The sequence below is a fragment of the Equus asinus genome, chromosome 10, assembly GCF_041296235.1.
Source record: "Equus asinus isolate D_3611 breed Donkey chromosome 10, EquAss-T2T_v2, whole genome shotgun sequence".
NCBI lineage: Eukaryota > Metazoa > Chordata > Mammalia > Perissodactyla > Equidae > Equus > Equus asinus.
This window is the reverse complement of record NC_091799.1, coordinates 58,700,090-58,721,502: the sequence shown is the minus strand read 5'-3', so window position 1 is coordinate 58,721,502 and position 21,413 is coordinate 58,700,090. Positions and strand designations below refer to the sequence as shown.

At 36.6% G+C, this 21,413-nt stretch overlaps 1 protein-coding gene across 5 annotated transcripts in view; it reads left to right on the top strand.

Moving 5' to 3' along the window:
* Positions 1 to 13,166, top strand: part of SREK1 (splicing regulatory glutamic acid and lysine rich protein 1) — a 42,571-nt gene extending 29,405 nt beyond the window's left edge. For 4 of the 5 annotated variants that reach the window (XM_014856375.3, XM_070519571.1, XM_014856377.3 and 1 more), the window contains 3 exons: positions 507 to 602; positions 11,420 to 11,564; positions 12,680 to 13,166. In XM_014856375.3, the coding sequence (XP_014711861.1) occupies positions 507 to 602; positions 11,420 to 11,564; positions 12,680 to 12,829 (391 nt within the window). In that variant the 3' untranslated portion in view covers positions 12,830 to 13,166. The remainder of the gene's footprint in view (positions 1 to 506; positions 603 to 11,419; positions 11,565 to 12,679) is intronic. The other variant, XM_014856376.3, reaches the window with a different exon arrangement.
* The last annotated feature ends 8,247 nt before the right edge of the window (positions 13,167 to 21,413 follow it).

The following is a 21,413-nucleotide window of genomic DNA, read 5'->3' as shown; positions in this document are numbered from 1 at the left end:
AATGGAAATACTTTTGAGAGACATTCTAAATACTTGGGTCTTGGAAGTTCACATTTTGCAAGCAAATTTATCTTTCAGTTCTTGAAAAGGGCCTATTATCTTGTTATAAAATAATCCACAATGGGGCAGTAAGGAGCTAGATGCATGACAAAGGCTCTGACAAGCAAAATATTTTTTAGATGCTGATGAACAACATATTTAACTTGAGAGAATCTGAAACATCCATTAATATTTTTTCTACTCACATTATTGTTCAAATAAATCATATAAAAAGGCGGTCCTATGCCCTTTCTAATATGAAATCTTAGAAGATGTTTTCATCAGTCTGTGAAATTTATGGTTCATAATTTAACTTGCACTAAAATTAGTTAGCAGAACATACTTATAAAAGACATGAGTTTAAACTGGCCTCTAAAGAATACTATTCACTTGAAAGCATTAAGGACCCTTTTGCTTTTGTGTATTTGAATTGCTCTTTGTTTCAGTGACATGTCTTTGACTTTCAGGGAAAGGCGTAGGAGAAGGAGCAGGAGTTCTTCCAGGTCACCAAGAACATCAAAAACCATGAAAAGAAAGTCTTCTAGGTCTCCGTCCCCTAGGAGGTAGGTTGAAAGCATGTGCTAAAACTAAGGCGGGAGCAGGGAAAATATTCTCTCTTCAGTCTATTTTTTAAACTTTCTATTTTGAGTGAGTAACATGTAATACATTTGTATGGTTCAGAAATCACAGTAGCATAAAAAGTGGTACTTCGATAGGTCTTCCACTTTTGTGCCCATCTACTCTGTCCCCTTAAGTAAGGCTGTTAGTTTTTTGGAATCTTCTTCAGGTTTTGTATGTAGATAAAAGATGAAAATACATAATTTTTATTTTCATTTTTTTTTTATAACTGCGTGGACTTGCGTTGTTTCACAATACCTTGGTTTATTTAACCAGCCTGCAGAATAGGTTTTCTTAATTTTCCTATTATAAATTACACAATGCTGTACTGAATAGCTTTGAAATTACATCAGTTTGTAGTGTGCAAGTATGTAGGAAAATTTTCCAGAAATAGTATTATTGGGTCAGAGGGTAAGTGTATTTGTAATTTTGAGAGATACTTCCTTATTCCCCTCCATGAGGATTGGCAGCAGCTTGCACTTTAACCAGCTGAGTGTGAGAGTGCGTTTCCCCACAGCCACAACAATGTTATGAAAGTTGTGGTTTTTGTCCATCTGATAGTTGAGAAATGGTACCAGTATATAAAAATTTTTAGTTTCCTTTCTCTTAAGAATGAAGGTGACCATCTCTTCATATAGTTAAAGGTAATTTGTATTTCCGTTTCTTTGAATTGTCTGTATACTTTGCCCATTTTTCTGTGGGGTCTGTTTTTTGAAAATTCTTTCCAGGAGCTCTTTTTGTATTAGGGAGATTATTTAGTGATTTGATTTCAAGGCTCGTTCCTACTTTGTCATTTCTTTTTAGGAATTGTTTATGAGACTTGATTTTACAAAGGTTTTTGACTTTTATATAATTTCTCAATTTTTTTCTTTTAAGACTTCTAGATTTTGAGTCATAAAGACTTTTTTAAGTCTTTCCTATTCCAGGGTTATGATAGAATTCCCCCATTGTTTTTTCTTGTACTTTTATGGTCTTCTTTTTGCATTTTAGTCTTTGATCCATTAGGAGTTTATGCTTATGTACAATGTGACATATGGTTCTGATTTTATTTTTTCAAATCCTCTCTGTGGCTTCAATACCATTTATTAAAAACTCAATTTTTCTTTTACTTTTTAAAAATTATTTTTATTATTCAGGTCATAACAGTTTATAACATTGTGAAATTTCAGTTGTATATTATTTGTCAGTCACCATATGTATGTGCCCCTTTACCACTTATCACTAATCTGTTCTCTTTGTCCATATATTTGTTTATCGTCCACATATGAGTGAAATCATATGGTGTTTAACTTTCTCTGTGTAGCTTATCTTGCTTAACATAATACCCTCCAGTTACATCCATGTTGTTGCAAATGGGACAATTTTGTCACTTTTTATGGCTGAGTAGTATTCCATTGTATCTTTATCCAGTCATCAGTCGATGGGCTCTTGGGTTGCTTCCACTTCTTGGCTATTGTGAATAATGCTCCAGTGAACATAGGGGTGCATAAGTCTCTGAATTGTTGATTGCAAGTTCTTTGGGTAAATGCCCGTAGTGGGACAGCAGAGTCATATGGTATTTCTATTTTTCATTTTTTGAGAAATCTCCATACTGTTTTCCATAGTGGCTACATCAGTTGGCATTCCCACCAGCAGTGTGTTAGAGTTCCCTTTTCTCCACATCTTCTCCAACATTTGTCATTTTTTGTTGATTATAGCCATTCTAACGGGTGTAAGGTGATATGTTAGTGTAGTTTTGATTTGCATTTCTCTGATGATTAGTGATGTAGAACATCTTTTCATGTGCCTGTTGGCCATCTGTGTATCTTCTTTGGAAAAATGTCTGTTCGTGTCCTCTGCCCATTTTTTATCGGGTTGTTTATGTTTTTGTTGTTGAGTCATGTGAGTTCTTTCTATATGTTAGAGATTAACCCCTTGTTGGATATATGATTTGCAAATATTTTCTCCCAGTTGGTGGGTTGTCTTTTTGTTTTGTTCCTGGTTTCCTTTGTCTTGCAAAAGCTCTTTAGTCTGATGAAGTCTCACTTGTTTGTTTTTTCTTTTGTTTCTGTTCCCCATGTAGATAATGGTATTCAAAAAGATCCTTCTAAGACCAATGTCAAGGACTGTACTACCTCCATTTACTTCTAGAAGTTTTGTGGTTTCAGTTGTTACCTCCAAGTCCTTGATTCATTTTGAGTTTATTTTTGTGTATGGCAAAAGATAATGGTCTGCTTTCATTCTTTTGCATGTTAGTGTCCAGTTTTCCCAAAAACATTTATTGAAGAGACTTTCCTTTCTCCATTGTATGTTCTTGGCTCCCTTGTCGAAAATTAGCTGTCCACAGATGTGTGGGGGTTTATTTCTGGGCTCTTGATGCTGTTCCATTGATCTGTGCCTGTCTGTTTTTGTGCCGGTACCATGCTGTTTTGATTACTATAGCTTTGTGTAGTACATTTTGAAATGAGGGAGTCTGATACCTCAAGGTTTGTTCTTTTTTCTCAGGATTCCTTTGGCTAGTCAGGGTCTTTTGTTCCATATAAATTTTAGGATTCTTTGTTGTGTTTCTGTGAAAAATGTCATTGGAACTTTGATAGGGATTGCATTGAACCTGTAGATTGCTTTAGGAAGTATGGACATTTTAACTATGTTGATTCTTCCAGTTCAAGAGGATGGAATATCTTTCCATTTCTTTGTGTTGTCTTCATAGGTTATTGTTCTGCTATCTTTACTGTGTTTTTCCCTTTACCAGTGATTTTATTTCCTAGGTTTTTTTTTTTTTTTTTTAAGATTTTATTATTTCCTTTTTCTCCCCAAAGCCCCCCGGTACATAGTTGTATATTCTTCGTTGTGGGTTCTTCTAGTTGTGGCATGTGGGACGCTGCCTCAGCGTGGTCTGATGAGCAGTGCCATGTCCGCGCCCAGGATTCGAACCAACGAAACACTGGGCCGCCTGCAGCGGAGTGCGCGAACTTAACCACTCGGCCACGGGGCCAGCCCCCCTAGGTTTTTTTTTTTGATAATTTTCTTATCGCTCTTTGTGGTCTTTTCTTTCCTACTTCAATAAGTCCCTTTAGCATTTTCTGTAAAACTGGTTTCTTGGTGATAACCTCCTTTAATTTTTGCTTTTCTGGAAATCTCTTTCTCTTTCCTTCCATTCTGAATGATAACATTGCCAGGTAGAGTATTCTTGGTTGTAGTTTTTTTCCTTTTAGCACTTTAAATATCTTGTGCCACTCCCTTCTTGCCTGTGAAGTTTTGGCTGAGATGTCAGCTGATGATAGCCTCATGGGCTTTCCTTTGTATGTTACTTGTTGCCTTTCTCTTGCTGCTTTTAGTATTCTCTGTTTATCTTTAATTTTGGATGTTTTAATTATAATGTGTCTTGGTGTGGGCCTCTTTGAGTTTATCTTGTTTGGTGCTCTCTGGGCTTCCTGTACTTGGATGTCTGTTTCCCTCCTTAGGTTCGGAAAGTTTTCAGCTATTATATCTCCAAATACATTGTCTGCCCCTTTGTCTCCCTTTTTTTGTTCTGGGACACCTATAATACAAATTTTAGTGTGCTCGATGTTGTCCCAGAGTTCCCTCAGACTGTTCTTGTTCTTTCTAATTCCTTTTTCTTTTATCTCTTCATCTTGGGTGATTTGCTATAGTCTTTGGTCCAGGTTGCTGATTCGGTCTTCTTTATGATCTGCTCTGCTATTGAGTCCCTCTAGTGAACTTGTCATTTCCAGTATTATATTCTTCATTTCTGATTGGTTCTTTTTTATATTTTCCAGTTCTTTATTGACATTCTCACTGTGTTCTTCTTTTCTTCTCCCAAGATCAGTGAGCATCTTTATGACTTTTTCTGTGAAGTCTTTTTTAGGGAGATTGTTAATTCTGTTTCATTAAGTTCTTTTTCTGGGATTTTGTCCTCTTCCCTTGCTTGGAACATATTCCTGTGCCTCTTTTTCTGTGCTTATGTCTATGTATTAGGTCAGTTGCCTATGTCTCCTGATCTTGGAGAATTGGCCTCACGTGGGAGATGCCTTTTGAGGCCCAGCGGTGTGCTTCCCTCTCATCGCCAGTTCCAAATGTTCCAGGACTGACCCCTGTGTAGGCTACATGTGTCTTTCTGTTGTGGCAGCATTGCTCTTGCTGCAGGTGCCCAGGGTGTCTAGGCTGTTTCCTTGGCCAGCTGGTTGTAATTCTCAGCTGTGTGTGGCTGCTGTGGACCCTTTAGTCACTTTGTTGTGTTTGGGGAGCCCCAGCACAGTTGGCTGCAAGGTCTAAAAGCACATTCCTGTTGCAGTTTTTCAGTTAAGTGAGTAGGCCCTCAGTGTGGCTGGATGCTAGGTTCAGGGGCTTACAGTTGCTGTAGGCCTCTGGCCTGCAGTGCTATTGTGAGCCCTCTTAGGATTGCAGCTGGGTGTGCCTTGCCCCAAGCATGGAGGCATCCAGTTGTATCAGGCCTTAGGCGGCAGGACTGATCGCTTATTTTGCTCTTTGTGAAGCATAGGTCTTCTGTTGCTGATAAGCCCCACGGACCACAAGTGCCTACACACTGTTAACACAGTCCTGGCCATGTACATCTTCTGGCCCACTGTACCGTATGCAGTCACCCCACTGCAGAGGCCCCCACACATTCCACTAATGCTCCACCCACGCCACTACTCCTTATGCAGGCCCTGCCCTGCAGAGGCAGACACTTGCCTGCCTGCAGAAGATCCAGGCACCCAGTCTGTGCAGGCTGAAAAGTTGCCCAAGGGCTTGCTGTTGGGTGGGAGCAGTCCCTAGGACAGGCTGCCTGCCCTGGCTGAACTAGATTAAATCTGCACTCCAGTGGGTGAGGCAGACCTTGGGCTAACAGGCCAGGGGAAGAACTCCGTTGGCATCTGCAAGTATCTATGTCACCACACCTCTACTAGGTCACAGTAATGGCTGTTGCCAATGTCTCAGTCCCTGGAGAGGTCTCACCTCTCACTGAGATGCACCGAGAGCCTATCAGGTGAGTCTCTTTTCACCAAAGGACTGTGCACCTTTCTTTCTGGTGATTTTAGGTTGCTTTCTGAAATGGGTGAATTTGTGTGTGGGCCCTTTAAGAGATGCCTTTTTTCCACTTATATCCCATAGCTTTTCTAGGGGTATTCCCCATTGTAGTTAATAGCCAGCAAAACCAGATATTATGAGACTCCTCTCAGTTGTGCTGAGTCCAAAGGATGCTGATAGCAGCAACACTCCCCTGCTCAGGTCCCACACTCCTCCAGGGAAGGCTCCGTACCTTAGGATTGCTCCTGGCTGGCAGTGATGTGCTGCAGCTTGTGAAAGTGGCTTTTTTTCTCTCCAGAAGGAGTTTCTGCCTCTTGCGCCTCAATCAGGACTGTCCATTCTTGTGGGGTTTCTTTTTATCCAGATTTCAGTTGTTTCTCAGGGATAATTGTTCCAAGGTTAGTTTTAGATTGGTTGTGTTCATGGGAGGAGGTGAGTTCAGAGTCTGCCTATGCTGCCATCTTGACACCAACCTCCTGGTCCTGGACTTTTATTTTGTGGGAGGTTTTTGATTACTGTTTCAATCTGTTTAGTTGTGGTTGGTCTATTCAGATTCTCTGTTTCTTCTTGATTTAGTTTTGGGAGGTTGTATAAGTCTTAAGAATTTATCCATTTCTTCTAGATTGTCCAGTTTGTTGGCATATAGTGTTTCATAGTATTCTTTTATAATCCTTTGTATCTCTGTAGTGTCCTGGGGGTGTTCTTGCTCTGCCCTCGCTGTCTACCCTCTTGGGGTGCTGGCTTGATGAATGTGCCCCTGCACTAGCTTAGCCATCTCTGTGGGGCTTTCGCTCAGGCTGTGAGGGAACTTGGAACGTGAAGGTGTTCCCACTGAGAGCCCCTCCTTGCCCCTCTTTTCTCAGAGCTGCGTGGTCCCACACCCTGGGTCACTTCTGCAGAGGAAGGAGATCCCCTTGTCTCCTTCCACTTCCTCTGGGGCGTCCAGCACCTCCACCTTCAGATGTATGGCTGCATGGGTCTCTCAGACGTCTTTTGTATTGTGTGAATGTGCTCTGTTAGTTTATGGATGTCTTTTTTCTTGTATCTAAGGGGAGCTCACTCCATCAAGATGCTGATGTCACTTCTCTTTCTTTTCCTTTTTAAGTAACCTGCCATTTCTAAGTTTCTTGGGTCCCTTGGCATCCTTCCTTTGATTTGGTACAGGTCATAGCGTGACAGAGTCACGTGGTCCCTTTAAGGACAGGTGACCTGGGATTAGAACTAAAAACTCAATTTTTCTAACCCTAGTTTGATATGTTGCCTTTGTCATATACTAAATTTTTCTCTTTGTCTTTGGGTCTATTTCTGGGCCTTCTATACTTTTAGATTGTTTTGACTGTTGATTCATGTAGCAGTGCCCCATGCTTTTAATTATTCAGATTGTATAGTACTTTTTAATGTCTAGTAAAGACTATTCTCCCCTGCATCCCCCATTGCTCTTTTTTTGGGCTTTTCTGACTATTCTTGTATGTTTATTTTTCCTTTTGAAGGTAAGAGTCAGTTGTCTGGGTTCTAGAAATGAAACCTGTTGATGATTTGTGTTACAGTTGCATGAAATTTAACTTAGAGGGGCCAGCCCAGTGGCGCAGCGGTTAAGTTTGCGCATTCCACTTCAGTGCCCTGGGGTTCACTGGTCTGGATCCCTCATGCGGACCTAGCACCACTCATCAAGCCATGCTGTGGCAGGTGTCCCACATATGAAGTAAAGGAAGACGGGCATGGATGTTAGCTCAGGGCCAGTCTTCCTCAGCAAAACGGGGAGGCTTGGCGGCAGATGTTAGCTCAAAGCTAATCTTCCTCAAAAAAAAAAAAAAAAAATTAAAAAAATAATAAAAAATTTAACTTGGAGAAAATTGATAAATAGGTTTATTAATAAATAAACCTTTATGGTGGTGAGTCTGTCTAGGGACCTAGTATATCTTTTTACTTATTCAGGCCTTTCTTAGTGTTTTTTGGAAATGTTTCATTGTTTGTTTCATATAGAGTTTATGTTTTCTAATTTTATTCCTAGTTATTTTTCACTTTTTTGTTTCTCTTGTAAATGTGATCTTTCATTCTGTCATCTAATTGGTGGTTGGGTTTGTACATAGGAGAGCTATTATTGTCTCTATACTTATTCTTTCATCGCACTACCTTCCTGATTGGTCATAGTTGATCAGTTGGTTTCCTAGGTATAAAAAAGAGAAATTTATAAAAAGCCTTACCAGAGTATAGGGGCATGTTTCTCAGACAGGGATCTTTTGTTTATTTGCTCATGGGTTATTGTTCTTAGGTGAGAATAATGGAAAGCCTAAGGCACTGTAGAGGTCGGCCATATTTTATATTTTTTAAAAAAATGCTTTGCTCATGAAAGTAAAAACTTTTCTCATTTGTGAACTCAGATTAGGCAAAGAGACATATTCACAAAGTGTCACTCCCTTCCCCATTCCTTCTACCTTGCTTCCTATCCACTGTCTGTAAGTGATCAGTTGTTTGTTTTTTTATTCCTATTTCTTTTTGCAGAATTAAGCAGATAACACATATTTGAATTTCTCCTCCTTCACAAAAGATATGATATATACATATGATATATATAGTCTGTGTGTTTGTGTGTGTATATGGTCAGTGACAGTACTCAGCTCTGCCTCCACCTCAAATTATTATTATTTTTTTTTTGAGGGAGATTAGCCCTAAGCTAACTACTGCCGGTCCTCCTCTTTTTGCTCTGGAAGACTAGCCCTGAGCTAACATCTGTGCCTGTCTTCCTCTACTTTATATGTGGGACGCCTACCACAGCATGGTTTTTGCCAAGTGGTGCTGTGTCCACACCTGGGATCCGAACCAGCAAACCCTGGGCCACCGAGAAGCAGAACGTGCGCACTTAACCGCTGCACCACCGGGCCAGCCCCCTTGAATTATTTTTTATATTGAGAAATAATTTACATATCACAAAATTTGCCCGTTTAAATGTGCAATTTAGTGGTTTTTAGTATGTTCACAATGTTGTGTAACCATCGCTGCTGCTTAATTCCAGAATTTTTGTCACTTTAAAGGAAAGCCCATACTCATTAGCAGTTACTTCCCATAGCTCCTGGCAGCCACTAATCTACTTTCTCTCTCTCTGGATTTGTCTGTTCTGGACATTTCATATGTGGACTCATAATATGTGTGGTCTTTTATGTCTGTCGTCTTTGACTAAATGTAATCTTTTCAAGGTTCATGCATGTTGTAGCATGAATCCAATATTTCTACCTTTTTATGGGTGAATAATATTCTGTTGTATGGATAAAAACATGTTTTATTTATCTGTTCATTAGTTGATGGACATTTAGTATTGTTTCCATTTTTGGCTATTATGAATAATGCTGCTATAAATATTTTTGTGTAAGTTTTTGTGCAGATATGTGTTTTCATTTATCTTTGGTATATACTTGGGAGTGGTAATTGCTGAACTCTCTCTGTTTTTGAGAAACTTCCAAATTGTTTTTCAAAATGGCTGTGCCATTTTGCATTCTCATCCGCAGTGTATGAGAGTCCCAAGTTGTCCGCATCTTCACTGACACTTGTTATTGCCTCTCTCTGGTACAGCCATCCTAGTGAGAATATAGTGCTATCTCGTTGTGGTTTTGATTTGCATTTCTCTAATGATTAATGATGTTGAGCATTTTTTCATGTGCTTATTGACCATTTGTGTATCTTTGGAGAAATATTCATCTAAGTCTTACTCATTTCAAATTGGGTTATTTGGTTTTCTGTTGTTAAGAAAGAGGTAGGAATTCTTTTTATTCTGGATTTTAATCCCTTAGCAGATATATGATTTGCAAATATTTTCTCCCATTCTGTGGGTTTTTTCACTTTCTTGATAGTATCCTTTGATGCACAAAAGTTTTTAATTTTGATGAAGCCAAGTTTACTTTTTTTCTTTTATTGCCTGTGCTTTTGTTGTTATACCCAAGAAATCATTGCCAAATCCAGTGTCTTGAAGATTTTTCCCTAGGTTTTGTTCTAAGAGTTTTATACATTTGGGTCTTTAGTTCATTTTGAGTTAGTTTTTATATATGGTGTGAGGTAAGGGTCCAACTTCACTCTTTTCCATATGAGGATATCCAGTTTTCTCAACATTGTTTGTTGAAAAGGTCGTTCTTTCCCCTTTGATGGAATCTTGGCACCTTTGTCAAAAATCATGTGAACCATATTTGTGAGAGTTTATTTCTGGGCTTTCTATTCTGTTCCATTGATGTATATGTCTGTCCTTCTTCCAGTACCACACTGTTTGATTCCTGTAGCTTTGCAGTAAGTTTTGAAATTGGGAATTGTGGGTCTTCCAACTTTCTTCTTTTTAAGGTTGTTTAGGTTATTTGATGTCCCTTGAGATTCCATATGAATATTAGGATGGGTTTTTTTTAAAATTTCTGCTAACGGTTCTAATGGGATTTTGATAGGGATTGCATTGAATCTGTAGTTCGCTCTGGGTACTATTGTCATCTTAACAGTGTTTAAGTCTTCCAGTCCATGAGCATGAGATGTGTTTCCATTTATTTGTATTTACTTCATTTAGCAAATTTTTTGCTACCTCAGTGAAATTTATTCCTAAGAATTTTATTCTGTTTGATGTGGTTCTTCCCTTGACTTTTAAGAGTTTTGTGTGAAAATACATATACGCAAATATGTTGCAAATATATTTTTCTTGGTTTTCAATTTTTCTTTTGAATATGGTAATGTTTTTTTTTTTTGCCTTGCAAAAGTTTATGTAGGCATTTTAATATTTTGTTTTCTTGTACCTTGAATTTTAGTTATGGTTAAAAAAACTTTCCCTTCACCTAAGTTATAAAGAAATTCACCCATGTGTTCTTCTAGTACTTGTATTGTTTCACTTAAAAAAGTTAAGTCCCTAATCCATTTGGATTTATTTATATGGAATGAGATATGGGTCAAATTTTATCACTTACCAAATAATAATCCTGTTGTCTCCAAACCTTTTATTTATAAAAGACCATATTTTCCCTCCTAATGTGAGATGCCACCATTGTTGTATTAAATTTTTGTATGTACTTGGATCTGTTTCCTAAGTGTCTTTGTTCCACTGGTCTTTGTGTTTATTTTTAGACTATTCCAAATTAAGAGAAAGAAGTTTAGGATTTTGTATTAGGGCTGTTTTGAGTAGAAACTGTGTGTTATGCTTCTTATGTGAAATGCATCATTTTTTCTCTCTAATTATTAGGGTTTGTTATTTTTATAAATGGAACTGTCATTCCATCCTCTGCTTCACTTTTGCTCTCGAATTGGTGGGACTTCTTTGTAGTAGTGAATGAGGGGGGCCTGTGGCACAGTGGATTATTTGAAGTTCCAGGTTTTGCTAGGAGTCATTCAGCCCTGCCTGGGAGCCACATCTGATTCTTTATCCTTTTCATTCCTTTTTGCTTACACATTCTTTGCTTTGAAGAAGTGGGTAAACCACTATATTTGGGTTTATTTTATTCTAATTATATTAGATAAATAAATCTTGAATGTTTCAAGACTAATTGACACTGCCAAATTGTTTTATGTGAATACATGGTGGCCTCTGGAAAAATGATTTATCTATCTTTGAAAAATTAATTGTGGTATGTGGGGGAGTATGAGGGGTTATAGGACCCATTTATGTTACCTGGTGAAACTAGGTGACTGATTAACTTATTTACAATGTGTTAGTGTTAGGTAAGAAGTTTTTGTCAACAATATAGTAGGTCTGTAATTTTAGAAGTTAACTGACATATTATCAATATTCTTATAGCAGAAATAAGAAGGATAAAAAGAGAGAAAAAGAAAGGGACCACATCAGTGAAAGAAGAGAGAGAGAATGGTCAACCTCTACAAGAAAGAGTTCTAATGACAGAGATGGGAAGGAAAAGCTGGAGAAGAACAGCACTTCACTTAAAGTAAGCAGCAGTCATTCAGTGCTTAAGCACTCAGTTAATGGTTGAGATCTGCTTTATTGTATTGAACTAGTTTCAGACTAAAAGCTCCTTTAGGGCAACAGTGTCTTGTACATTTTTGTTATTCTATAATATTTATTAAATTGATAATATTTTTAAAGTAAATTTTTGAAGGGATGAGGTAAGAGCTAATTAAAATTTAAACAATTGCATTCCTTATTTTAGAGAATCATAGAATGGCATACAATAATTTTTAGACTATAGATAACAAATGTATTTGATTTTATACTAAGATTTCTACTTCAATGCCATTTTTTTCAGTATATTTGTTTCAGCAAATTTGACAAATGTTTGTCGTCATTGGTTTTGTAATATATACTGAAATTAGGTTTGTGGAAGTAGAATAATTAATAGAAAAGCAAATTCCACCACATAAGGATTTTTTTGGATAAATATTTAAAGTATTTGTGAATTATGTTAATTCCCTTATTATACTGGTAAGTATATTTGTATTTAGAAATCAATTATGAGTTCTGGAGCTTTTATCTTACAGTTTTGTTTCCTCTCATACTCATAGAAGGTTGTCGTCATCCTCAATAACATTGAGAACATCTCTTGAGCACTTACCGTGTGCCAGACATTGGTCCCCACATGTTCTCATTTAATTCTCCCTTAAGCTGAGGTCAGAATTTGGACTGTTCTTGAACAGCTCTTGCTGTGAGGAATAGCGACTTCCTTTCCTATATCCTCTTATTTTTGCTTCTTTGATACCCAGATTATAGATCTGTCTTGGCACCTTTTTTAGTCTTTTAGCGGATCTGACCCACTTTTTCAAGTGAGTCAGCAACATTCACTTCAACATTCAACTAAGGAATACTTCCTTAGACTTTCTGTTCACCTATTTTAATTCAATTTCCGCGGATTGTCCATGTTTTATAAGTATAAAGGACATATTGATAGATGTTTGCATATCCTATTTATATGAAAAGGTAATGGCAGAAAATATCCAGTTTTATTAGTTCACAGAAGATAAAGTCACGTATTTTAGCCATAACCCAAGTTAATAGCAGGCAGCTCTTGAGAAAAATATTAAACGTATACCATAACATTTATTGTAGGAAAAGGAGCACAGTAAAGAACCAGATTCAAGTGTGGGCAAAGAAGTAGATGACAAGGATGCACCAAGGACTGAGGAAAACAAAGTACAGCAAAATGGGAGTTGTCAGCCAAATGAAGAAAACCTCTCTACCAAAACAGAAGCAGTATAGGACTGACAAATGCACCTCTGAACACACGCTGGAATAAAATCCAAAGCTTTTAATTCTCTCAACAAGATGTTAAACAGTGAAGAAATCCAGATGAGCATAAAAATATGAACTGACAACTTTTCTAGTTGTTAGGTGACTTTGTGGCCATCTTGTTACTGAGTAAGAAAATAAAGCATGGACGTGATGAAAATAACAGATGTTACCCAAACCCCTCACATTCTAGAATCTGTGCATTTCCATGGTGGCTGACACACTTGTTGTGTGGTTTGTTAGTGTTTGCTGAGAACCATTACAAAGAAATGGGACAGCAAAGATTCAAATTTGGATTATCCATAAAGACTGAAGATAAGCATTGGAGGCTCTCTTTAAAAAAATGCTAGTTACTGAATTTTGTATTGTTTTACCTTTTTTTCCCTAAATTTCAATATATACAGATTGATGGATGATGTGCTTGAAATCGGTGCAAATATATACACACTCTTGTAAGTGCAGAGTATGTAAGAAGTTTTAACATTTACTTCACAGGATTTGTAGTGATTGTGTTAAATTCTCACTATTGTGTTTTCTTTTGCTCACTGTTTAGGACAGCAGTTTTTCTTTAAAATAGTTTTACAGATTAAAATTGCTTAAATAAGTGGATTAAAAAAACTGACAATGCATGCTACTGTTCTCTTTTAAAAGGAAGAGCAACTGTGTTGAATACTAATAATAATGTATTAGTATTCAGTGTTTAGAATCATTGGGTCTCCCCACAAAGTGAGCATTTCTTTTGAACTTGACATTTCCAAGCTTATTATGAATAATATTGCAGTGTGTATTGTCAGCCGTAGGTGGCAAAAGTGCCACTATAAAAAGAAAACTGGGTTTTCAAAATGGGCTATGGGAGCACAAGCTGAAGCTTTAGTGCCTTCTACAATGTGGTATACTGTTTTCTAGAATTTTATATGTGGTAGTTACTCTCAATTCATATGGAATTTAGATGGATATTCCATTCACTCCCATAGAGAAGTGTGCAAGTGGTATGTCAGAAGAGCTTCTTACTTAGTTCACCCAATCTGAGAGGGAAGTCCTATTTTCAAGAGTGATTTTAGAGCTTAAAACAACAATGCAGTTTTGGGACCATCAGTTTTATACTGTGATAATTGAAAATGAAGCATGTTCTTATTTTACTTAAATCAAAGCAGACTCTTTAGTTGTCTACATCGGATGGCCTTAATTATTACCTCTCAATCATCTTCTCATAAATGATGTGCAGAAATTATACTTAAAGGAGAATACATGAGGTGGTTTTATGTTTAAGGGTATGTTTACTTGAGTTTAAAATACAGGTCATCCGTCATTCTTAGGCTCAATTTTTGCAGAAAGTATGCAAGTAGTAAAATGACAACATTGCTGATATTTTCCCCCAAAACCATAATTCATAGTGTCAGAACTCTTTCATTGTTGTTATATTTCCAAAAAGTTATACCTTTTAATTAGCGTGTTATTAAAAAAAATCAAGTATAATTATTTTAATGCAATCTAATACAATCAAATTACTCAGTTGCCTTACCTCATGGGAAGAGTTACTTATAGATTTAAAAAGCTGAGTAGCACATCAGTTACTTGGTTTCAACTTGAGTTTTCTTTTAATATTAATACTATTGAAACTTAAGTATTTGGTGGAGAATGGAAAGAATTGCCCTTATTGCAAGTAATGAAACCTGGTTTGATTATGAAGCTGCTTGATTACTCTTCATGTGTTCAGAATTACTGTGTTTTTTTTTTCCTTTTTGTCACTGTACATTAAAAGTTTTGAAAATGCTTTACTATGTAAAGTATAGATGGTCATTTTAATCATTCAACCACATACGGTTGGCTGGTAAACAGCTTATTCTGATACAAGAATGCTTGGGTGCATATGGAAAGATTGAAGGAGTGTGTGTCTTGCATCAACAGCTGTCTTATTTATGATATGTAAGTAGAATAGAGCAAATGTTTGAATCTTTGTTATTTTTAGTACTGTTTCTCTAATAAAGCTAAGTATTTTAGAGGAAAGTATTTGTTTATGCATTTCAAAACAGCATCTTAGTTTTATCTTGTTCTTGTTTTAGTTGGCATAGAAATTCTTTTGACATGGAGAATGCATGTTTGTGTGGTGTCTATAAAACAGTCATTTAGAGTTTGAGTGTTTCCTTGTACTCTGGACTCTATTAAATGTTTTTTATGTTGGTAGTTAACACATTTAATTTGATTCCTACTGCTAATTATTTTTCTTGCTGATGATATTTATTCAGCTTTCAAATAATCATACTAATCTTCAAAGACATTGACTTGTAAAAAAGTTGGGCATGAGTAGGACTACAAGAGATCTGGACAAAGTGAAATCATTTTCCTAAACGGGCTTATGGGAGCCACGCTTTCTAGGATCGAGCGAGAATGGGGGAGCTGTGTGTGTGGGAGAGAGAGGTTTCCTCTCCGTTCACTTTTAAGAGCTGATATGTTTCTCTTTGTCTATTATTTTCTTTGAAGGCATTCTGCTTTTTCTTTAAGACTGTTCTTTTTTATCCCACATAGATGATGTCAGTAAAACTTGAGGTAAGGCCAAGAAGATAGCCATTTTACACTTGATACCTTCTGTAATTATCTTTTTTAGCTTGTATATTACAGAGTACACTCTGTTTCCTTAAATTGTAGTTGCTACTGATCATTCTAGACAAATTCTGTGGGTCCTCTTGTTCTTGCTTTTCAGCACTGCACACTGAACTGGTAGTATAAGATGGTCTTTCATAGCCTAGCCAGTTTCGTGTGAGAAAACAGCTTGTTAACTTCTGCAGCTATCTCTAATTATTTTCCATTTAATTAACTTATAATTGCAAACACTAGTCAGCTTGTGATTTTATGTTTAGAATTCTTTTTTTCAAGACGTTTAATATGTACTGTGTTGATCTGTTGATCTTCAGAAAGTGTCATAGGCTTAAATTTTGACACACGAAATTAAAAATAAAAACTGGCATTTAGAATCACTTTTTTTGGTCAAGAAAAGAATTTCTTTTGTGATATTAGTCATTTTTAGGACCCTCATTCATTCGTGTATATGTTGCTATCTTTATCTTAAAACAAAACAAAAAAAAACCTTAATCCAAACCTCTCAACTGAATATATTATTCAAACTTAAGGATTGTAATGTATAGTAATAGGCTTTTAAAAGTTTGAAAAAATCTAATAGAAATAGTATGATTTGATTTAAATTTTTCTTTAGTAGTTGAATTAGCAATTAAATCCCTTTGGAGGGATGGATTGAATAACTTTACTTTCCAGTGAGTCATTTCTTAATATTTTCACTAAAAAATAGTAGCTGATTTTAACTGGTGGGGGTATGGGGGGGGGAGTGGGGAGCAGGTTATGAAGTAGAGCCATTTCCACAAATTAATTATGTTTCTTACGTGTTTAATATTCTTTTATTTTCACTACCTATATGCTTAATATTTTCTCATGTTTGTTTACGAATATATTCATTTAAAATTTGTTTTCAGATTTCCACAGTTAGTGCTCTTAGAAAGATGAATTATGTTTCTGGAAGCAGGAGTCAAGTATAATGTAATAATCTTTTAGGGGCTGGCCCCGTGGCTGAATGGTTAAGTTCGCGCGCTCCGCTGCAGGCGGCCCACTGTTTCGTTGGTTCGAATCCTGGGTGTGGACATGGCACTGCTCATCAAACCACCCTGAGGCAGCATCCCACGTACCACAACTAGAAGGACCCACAACGAAGAATATACAACTATGTACTGGGGGGCTTTGGGGAGAAAAAGTATAAAATAAAATATTTAAAAAAAAATAATCTTTTAAAATAAAATTGACTTCCCTACTTACTTTTGGGTTTGTAGGTGAAATTGTTTTTCTTTTTTTGGTGAGGAAGATTCTCCCTGAGCTAACATCTGTTGCCAGTCTTCCTCCTCTGTTTCTCTTTTGCTTGAGGAAGATCAGCCCTGAGCTAACATCTGTGCCAATCTTCCTCCACTTTGTATGGGTGGTGCTGCCACAGCACGGCTGATGAGTGGAGTAGGCCTGCACCCAGGATCCACACGCCGGAACCCAGGCATCTGAAGCAGAGCACGTGGAACTTTAACCTCTGTCATGGGGCCGGCCCCTGGAATTGTTCTTAAATATACTTTTATTGGTGATTCTGCCTAAAGATTGATACATTATTTTAAAAGTAAAAGCTATTACTGATTTTTGGTCCATATTCAGTTAGTTTGGATTTAGTAACTAAGAAGTAGATATTTTTCCATTCTACTTTAAGGTACTTTTATAGTTTATAGCAATTAATTTATTACAATTAGGCATTTATATCTAATATGACATTTCTTAATATATTGTTTTTAAAAGTAAGTTTTTAGTCCGTTGCCTGATTTTTTAATTTACGTTTTATCTAGCTAAGATTTTAATTTTGGAAATTGCCATCTTTTTGGAAACTTCACATATTTTGCCACTAACGTTTTATTTTCCCAGGATTGGAATGGAATTGTAGTTCCTTCCATTCTTGATTGACTTTTATTTGCTAGATAGATAATTTCTTAAGTATTAATGTAAGTTCAAATTCATGAAAATCATACTGAAAGAATTAGAGTTGAAGAGATTGAGTGTTATCGGTTTCTGGAAGGCAACAAACTGTTGGGAAGCAATCTACAGAATTCTCTGATTTCCACCGAAGTTTGCATTTGAGTGTACTGTGTACTTGTGTAGAGGTAGTTCAGTTGCATAGTTAAATGTCACTCTCCTTCATCTTAACTAGGTTAATACAATAGTCCTCTTCTTTACATAATACTATGATTATCAAGGAAAGAGTTTAAAATGTAAACATAAAGATGCTGCATAGGTGGTGTATATTTATGTGAGTAGGGCTACTTCTAAATGGTACTAGAAAAGGTTTATCAAATGTTGCTATTGTGTTATATTTTTAATAAAATGAAACTCTTAAAATCTTGCCACTGTTGAGTAGTAATTTCACCTATTTCTGAGACATTTATTTGCATATTTACAGCTTATTTAACTGAAAGGTGGTAATGGGCTCTTTTGGGATTTCAGTTACTTCCAAAACAGGTTTTTGGACATTGGGCAGTCTTCACGTTGTGTGGCAGTAGCTTTAGTCAAGGCTTTGCATCTTTAACATTTTGTTGTGTTCTAGTAAGTGATAGCTGCTTTTTGAATGTCTTGTTTACAGAATCAGCTTCTTGGCTAGGGTATTTGTACAGTGAAAATTGTCACTGCTTGTCTTTTAACAGCAAGTGAAATGCCTTCTTTCATTTTATCAGTATAGCTCTCCATTTGGTGAATGAGCTGTGTGTTCCGGGTGGTCATTTAAGTGAGAAAGCCTGTTAGTCAAAAGTGCCTCTTCAAAAAAATAAATTAGCTATCAGTTATGTAAATGGAGAATCTTCTGTGACCTGATGGCTTAGTTGGTCCAGAGATGGCAAGGCTATATGTGTTGGTTTATTTATGTAGGCCAGCTATTTTAGCTGTGTTCTGTGGTTAAAGGCCATGAGCCATTTTGGTTTCAAGATATGTTATGGGATAGAGTGTGGGTGAGAGAGGAGAGGCCTTTAAAGTGTCCCCGTTACAAGTAATGAGTTTGGGCCTCCAGGTGTGACTTTTTCCACAGGGATCCTGAAGACAAATGCCAGGTTGGAGTAACAGCTGCATTTGGCAGCAGACCTCCAGACAAAATGTCTCTCATTTTTATTGTGAATGATTACAAAATAGTAATTACTTAAGGAGTATAATTCTAGTGCATTTAATTTTTATAATTTTCTTACTTTGGGAAAAAGATCCAAAGATTCACTGAAGAGTAGTTAAGTCTCTTAAAAAAGTATGCTACTCGATGTAGTAATAGCCACAGTATGATAATCAGAGGTAGTAAATGCAATCAATTATATATATATAGGCATGCCCTGTGAGCCTTTTCAACTACCTTCTGATAAGCACCTGACACAAAGCTCTTATTGAATATTAGCTATTGTAATACTGGTATGTTACTAGCACAATAAATTTATCCTGTTCTGAACAAAACATTGAATTTCAATTGCAAGTCTATTCCTCCGCTGTTTATTATTTTTCGCCAGAATTACCATCTTTCTAGTTGTGCATTGCCACTATTAATTTCTGTTTTGACCCCACCCTCAATCCCATGTTCTAAGTCCTCATTCTGCATTTCCTCTGCAGTGTTTTAAATGTGGCTTTGTATCAGTGATGTTTGCTAGTGACGTGAAACGGCACCTGTTCTAGTAGAAAGGTAATTATGGTATTAGAATGAAGTCCCTGTTCATCTATTTCTGTAGCCTACTAATTTGTCTTCTAACCTCAGTCTTTTTTCCAAATGCATTTCAACATATATTGCCACTTGATTAAGTTCCTTTAAGTTGGTCTGTAGTTTTGTAATGTCTTTATGCTTTTGGTATAAGGGTCTTGCTGGACTAGTAGGATAATTTGAAACGTGTTCCCTCCTCTTCAATTTTCGGAAGGAATTTGTGTCAAATTGGCATTATTTTTTCTGTACGTGTTAGGTAGAATTCCCCAATGCAGCCAACTTGAACATGGAATTTTCTTTTTACAGTGTAAATTCAATATTAAAAGTAGATTTAGGGTTATTCTTATTATTTATCCTTAAGTGAGCTTTGGTGTTGTGTCTTCAAAGAAATTTGTCCATTTTATCTAAGTTGTTGAATTTATCAGCATAAGTTCATGACAGTCCCTTATGTTTTAGTGTATGTGACATCTATAGGGATATCCTCTCTTATTCCTAATATTGTTAACTTATGTCTCTTTGTATCCTGATCAGTCTAACTAGAGGTTTGTCCATTTTATTGCTTTTTCTCAATTAGATTCTACTTTCATCAGATTTTCTCTGTTTTTCTGCTTTTTATTTCACTGATTTCTGCTCTTTATTCTTTATTTTGCTTGTTTTGGGTTTTGTTTGCTCTTTCTTTTCTAGTTTCAAGTGAGAGCTGGCATCATTGACTTGAAACCTTCTTTTCTAATATAGGTATTTTACTGCTGTGAACTTCCCTATAAGCAATACTTTAGTTGCATTACAACAAACTTTGATACATTATGCCTTCATTTTCATTCAATTCAAAATACTTTATAATTTTTTATTTGGCGTTGTCTTTGATCCCTGGGTTATTTGTGTGTTATTTAGTGTCCACATATTTGGGAATTTCCAAAGATCTTTGTTACTGACTTTTAATTTCATTATGGTTAGGGAACGGTTTGTACGATTTGCTTCCTTTAGAATTTTCTAAGACTTTCTTTATGGCCCACAAATAACACATCTTTGTAAGTTTTCCACGTGCCCTTGAAAAGAACGTATCTTCTGGCTATTGGGTGAAATAATCTATAGTGCCAATTAGATCTGGTTGGTTGATGGTAGTGTTCGAGTCTTCTAGATCCTTTTTGATTGATTTTCCGTCTGCTGTTGCTGTCAATTAATGAGTGAGAGGTCTTGAAATCCCTGACTAGATTCTGAATTTGTCTGTTTCATGTTTTAGTTCTATCTGGTTTTAGTATGTATTTTGAAGCTCTGTTATTAGGTTCATAAATGTTTACGATTATTTCCTCACATTGAATTGACTTTTTTTTATCATTGTTAAGTTACCCTTTTTATTCCTGGTAATATTCTTTGCTTTGAAATCTTTTTTTTTTATATCAGTGCTAGCAATCCAGTTAAAATTTTCTTTCTTTCTTTTTTTGTGTGTGAGGAAGCGTCACCCTGAGCTAACATCCATTGCTAATCCTCTTTTTTTTGATTGAGGAAGATTAGCCCTGAGCTAACATCTGTGCCAGGCTTCCTCCACTTTATATATGGGATGCCTCCACAGCATGGCCGATGCTGGAGTAGGTCCGCACCTGGGATCCAAACCCACGAACCTGACCACCAAAGTGCAGCACATGGAACTTTAATTACTCAGCCACGAGGCCAGCCCCCCAGTTAAAGGTTTTTCTTCTTTTTTTTTTTTAAAGTTTGGCACCTGAGCTAACGTCTGTTGCCAATCTTCTTTTTTTTTCTCTCTCTCTCTTCTCCCCAAAGTCCCCCAGTACATAGTTGTATATTCTAGTTGTATGTTCTTCTAGTAGAGCTATGTTGGACGCCGCCTGAGCATGGCTTGATGGGCGGTGCTAGGTCCGCACTCAGGATCCGAACCAGCAAAACCCTGGGCCGCCGAAGCAGAGCATGTGAATTTAACCACTTGGCCACGGGGCCAGCCCCTTGAACTTTTTTTATCCAGTCTTATTTGGAGTGTTTAGACCAGTTACATTGAATGTGATTGTTGATGTCATTGGGGTTAAATCTACCATCTTGCTATTTGTCGTCTATTTATCTCCTCTGCTTTTGTCCCTTCTCCCTCTTTATCAGCTTCCTTTTGGACTAATTGAATACTTCTTACTATTCTGTTTCATAATATTTGTTGGCTTATTTGCTGTAATTGTTTAATTTTTTTTGAGAGTTGACTAGTTTATTTACATTTTTCAAAAAGTCTTCACTTGACCTGATGCTGGTTAGATGTATTATTCTGGGTTGACCTTAGAAAGCTGTGGGTTACCTTAG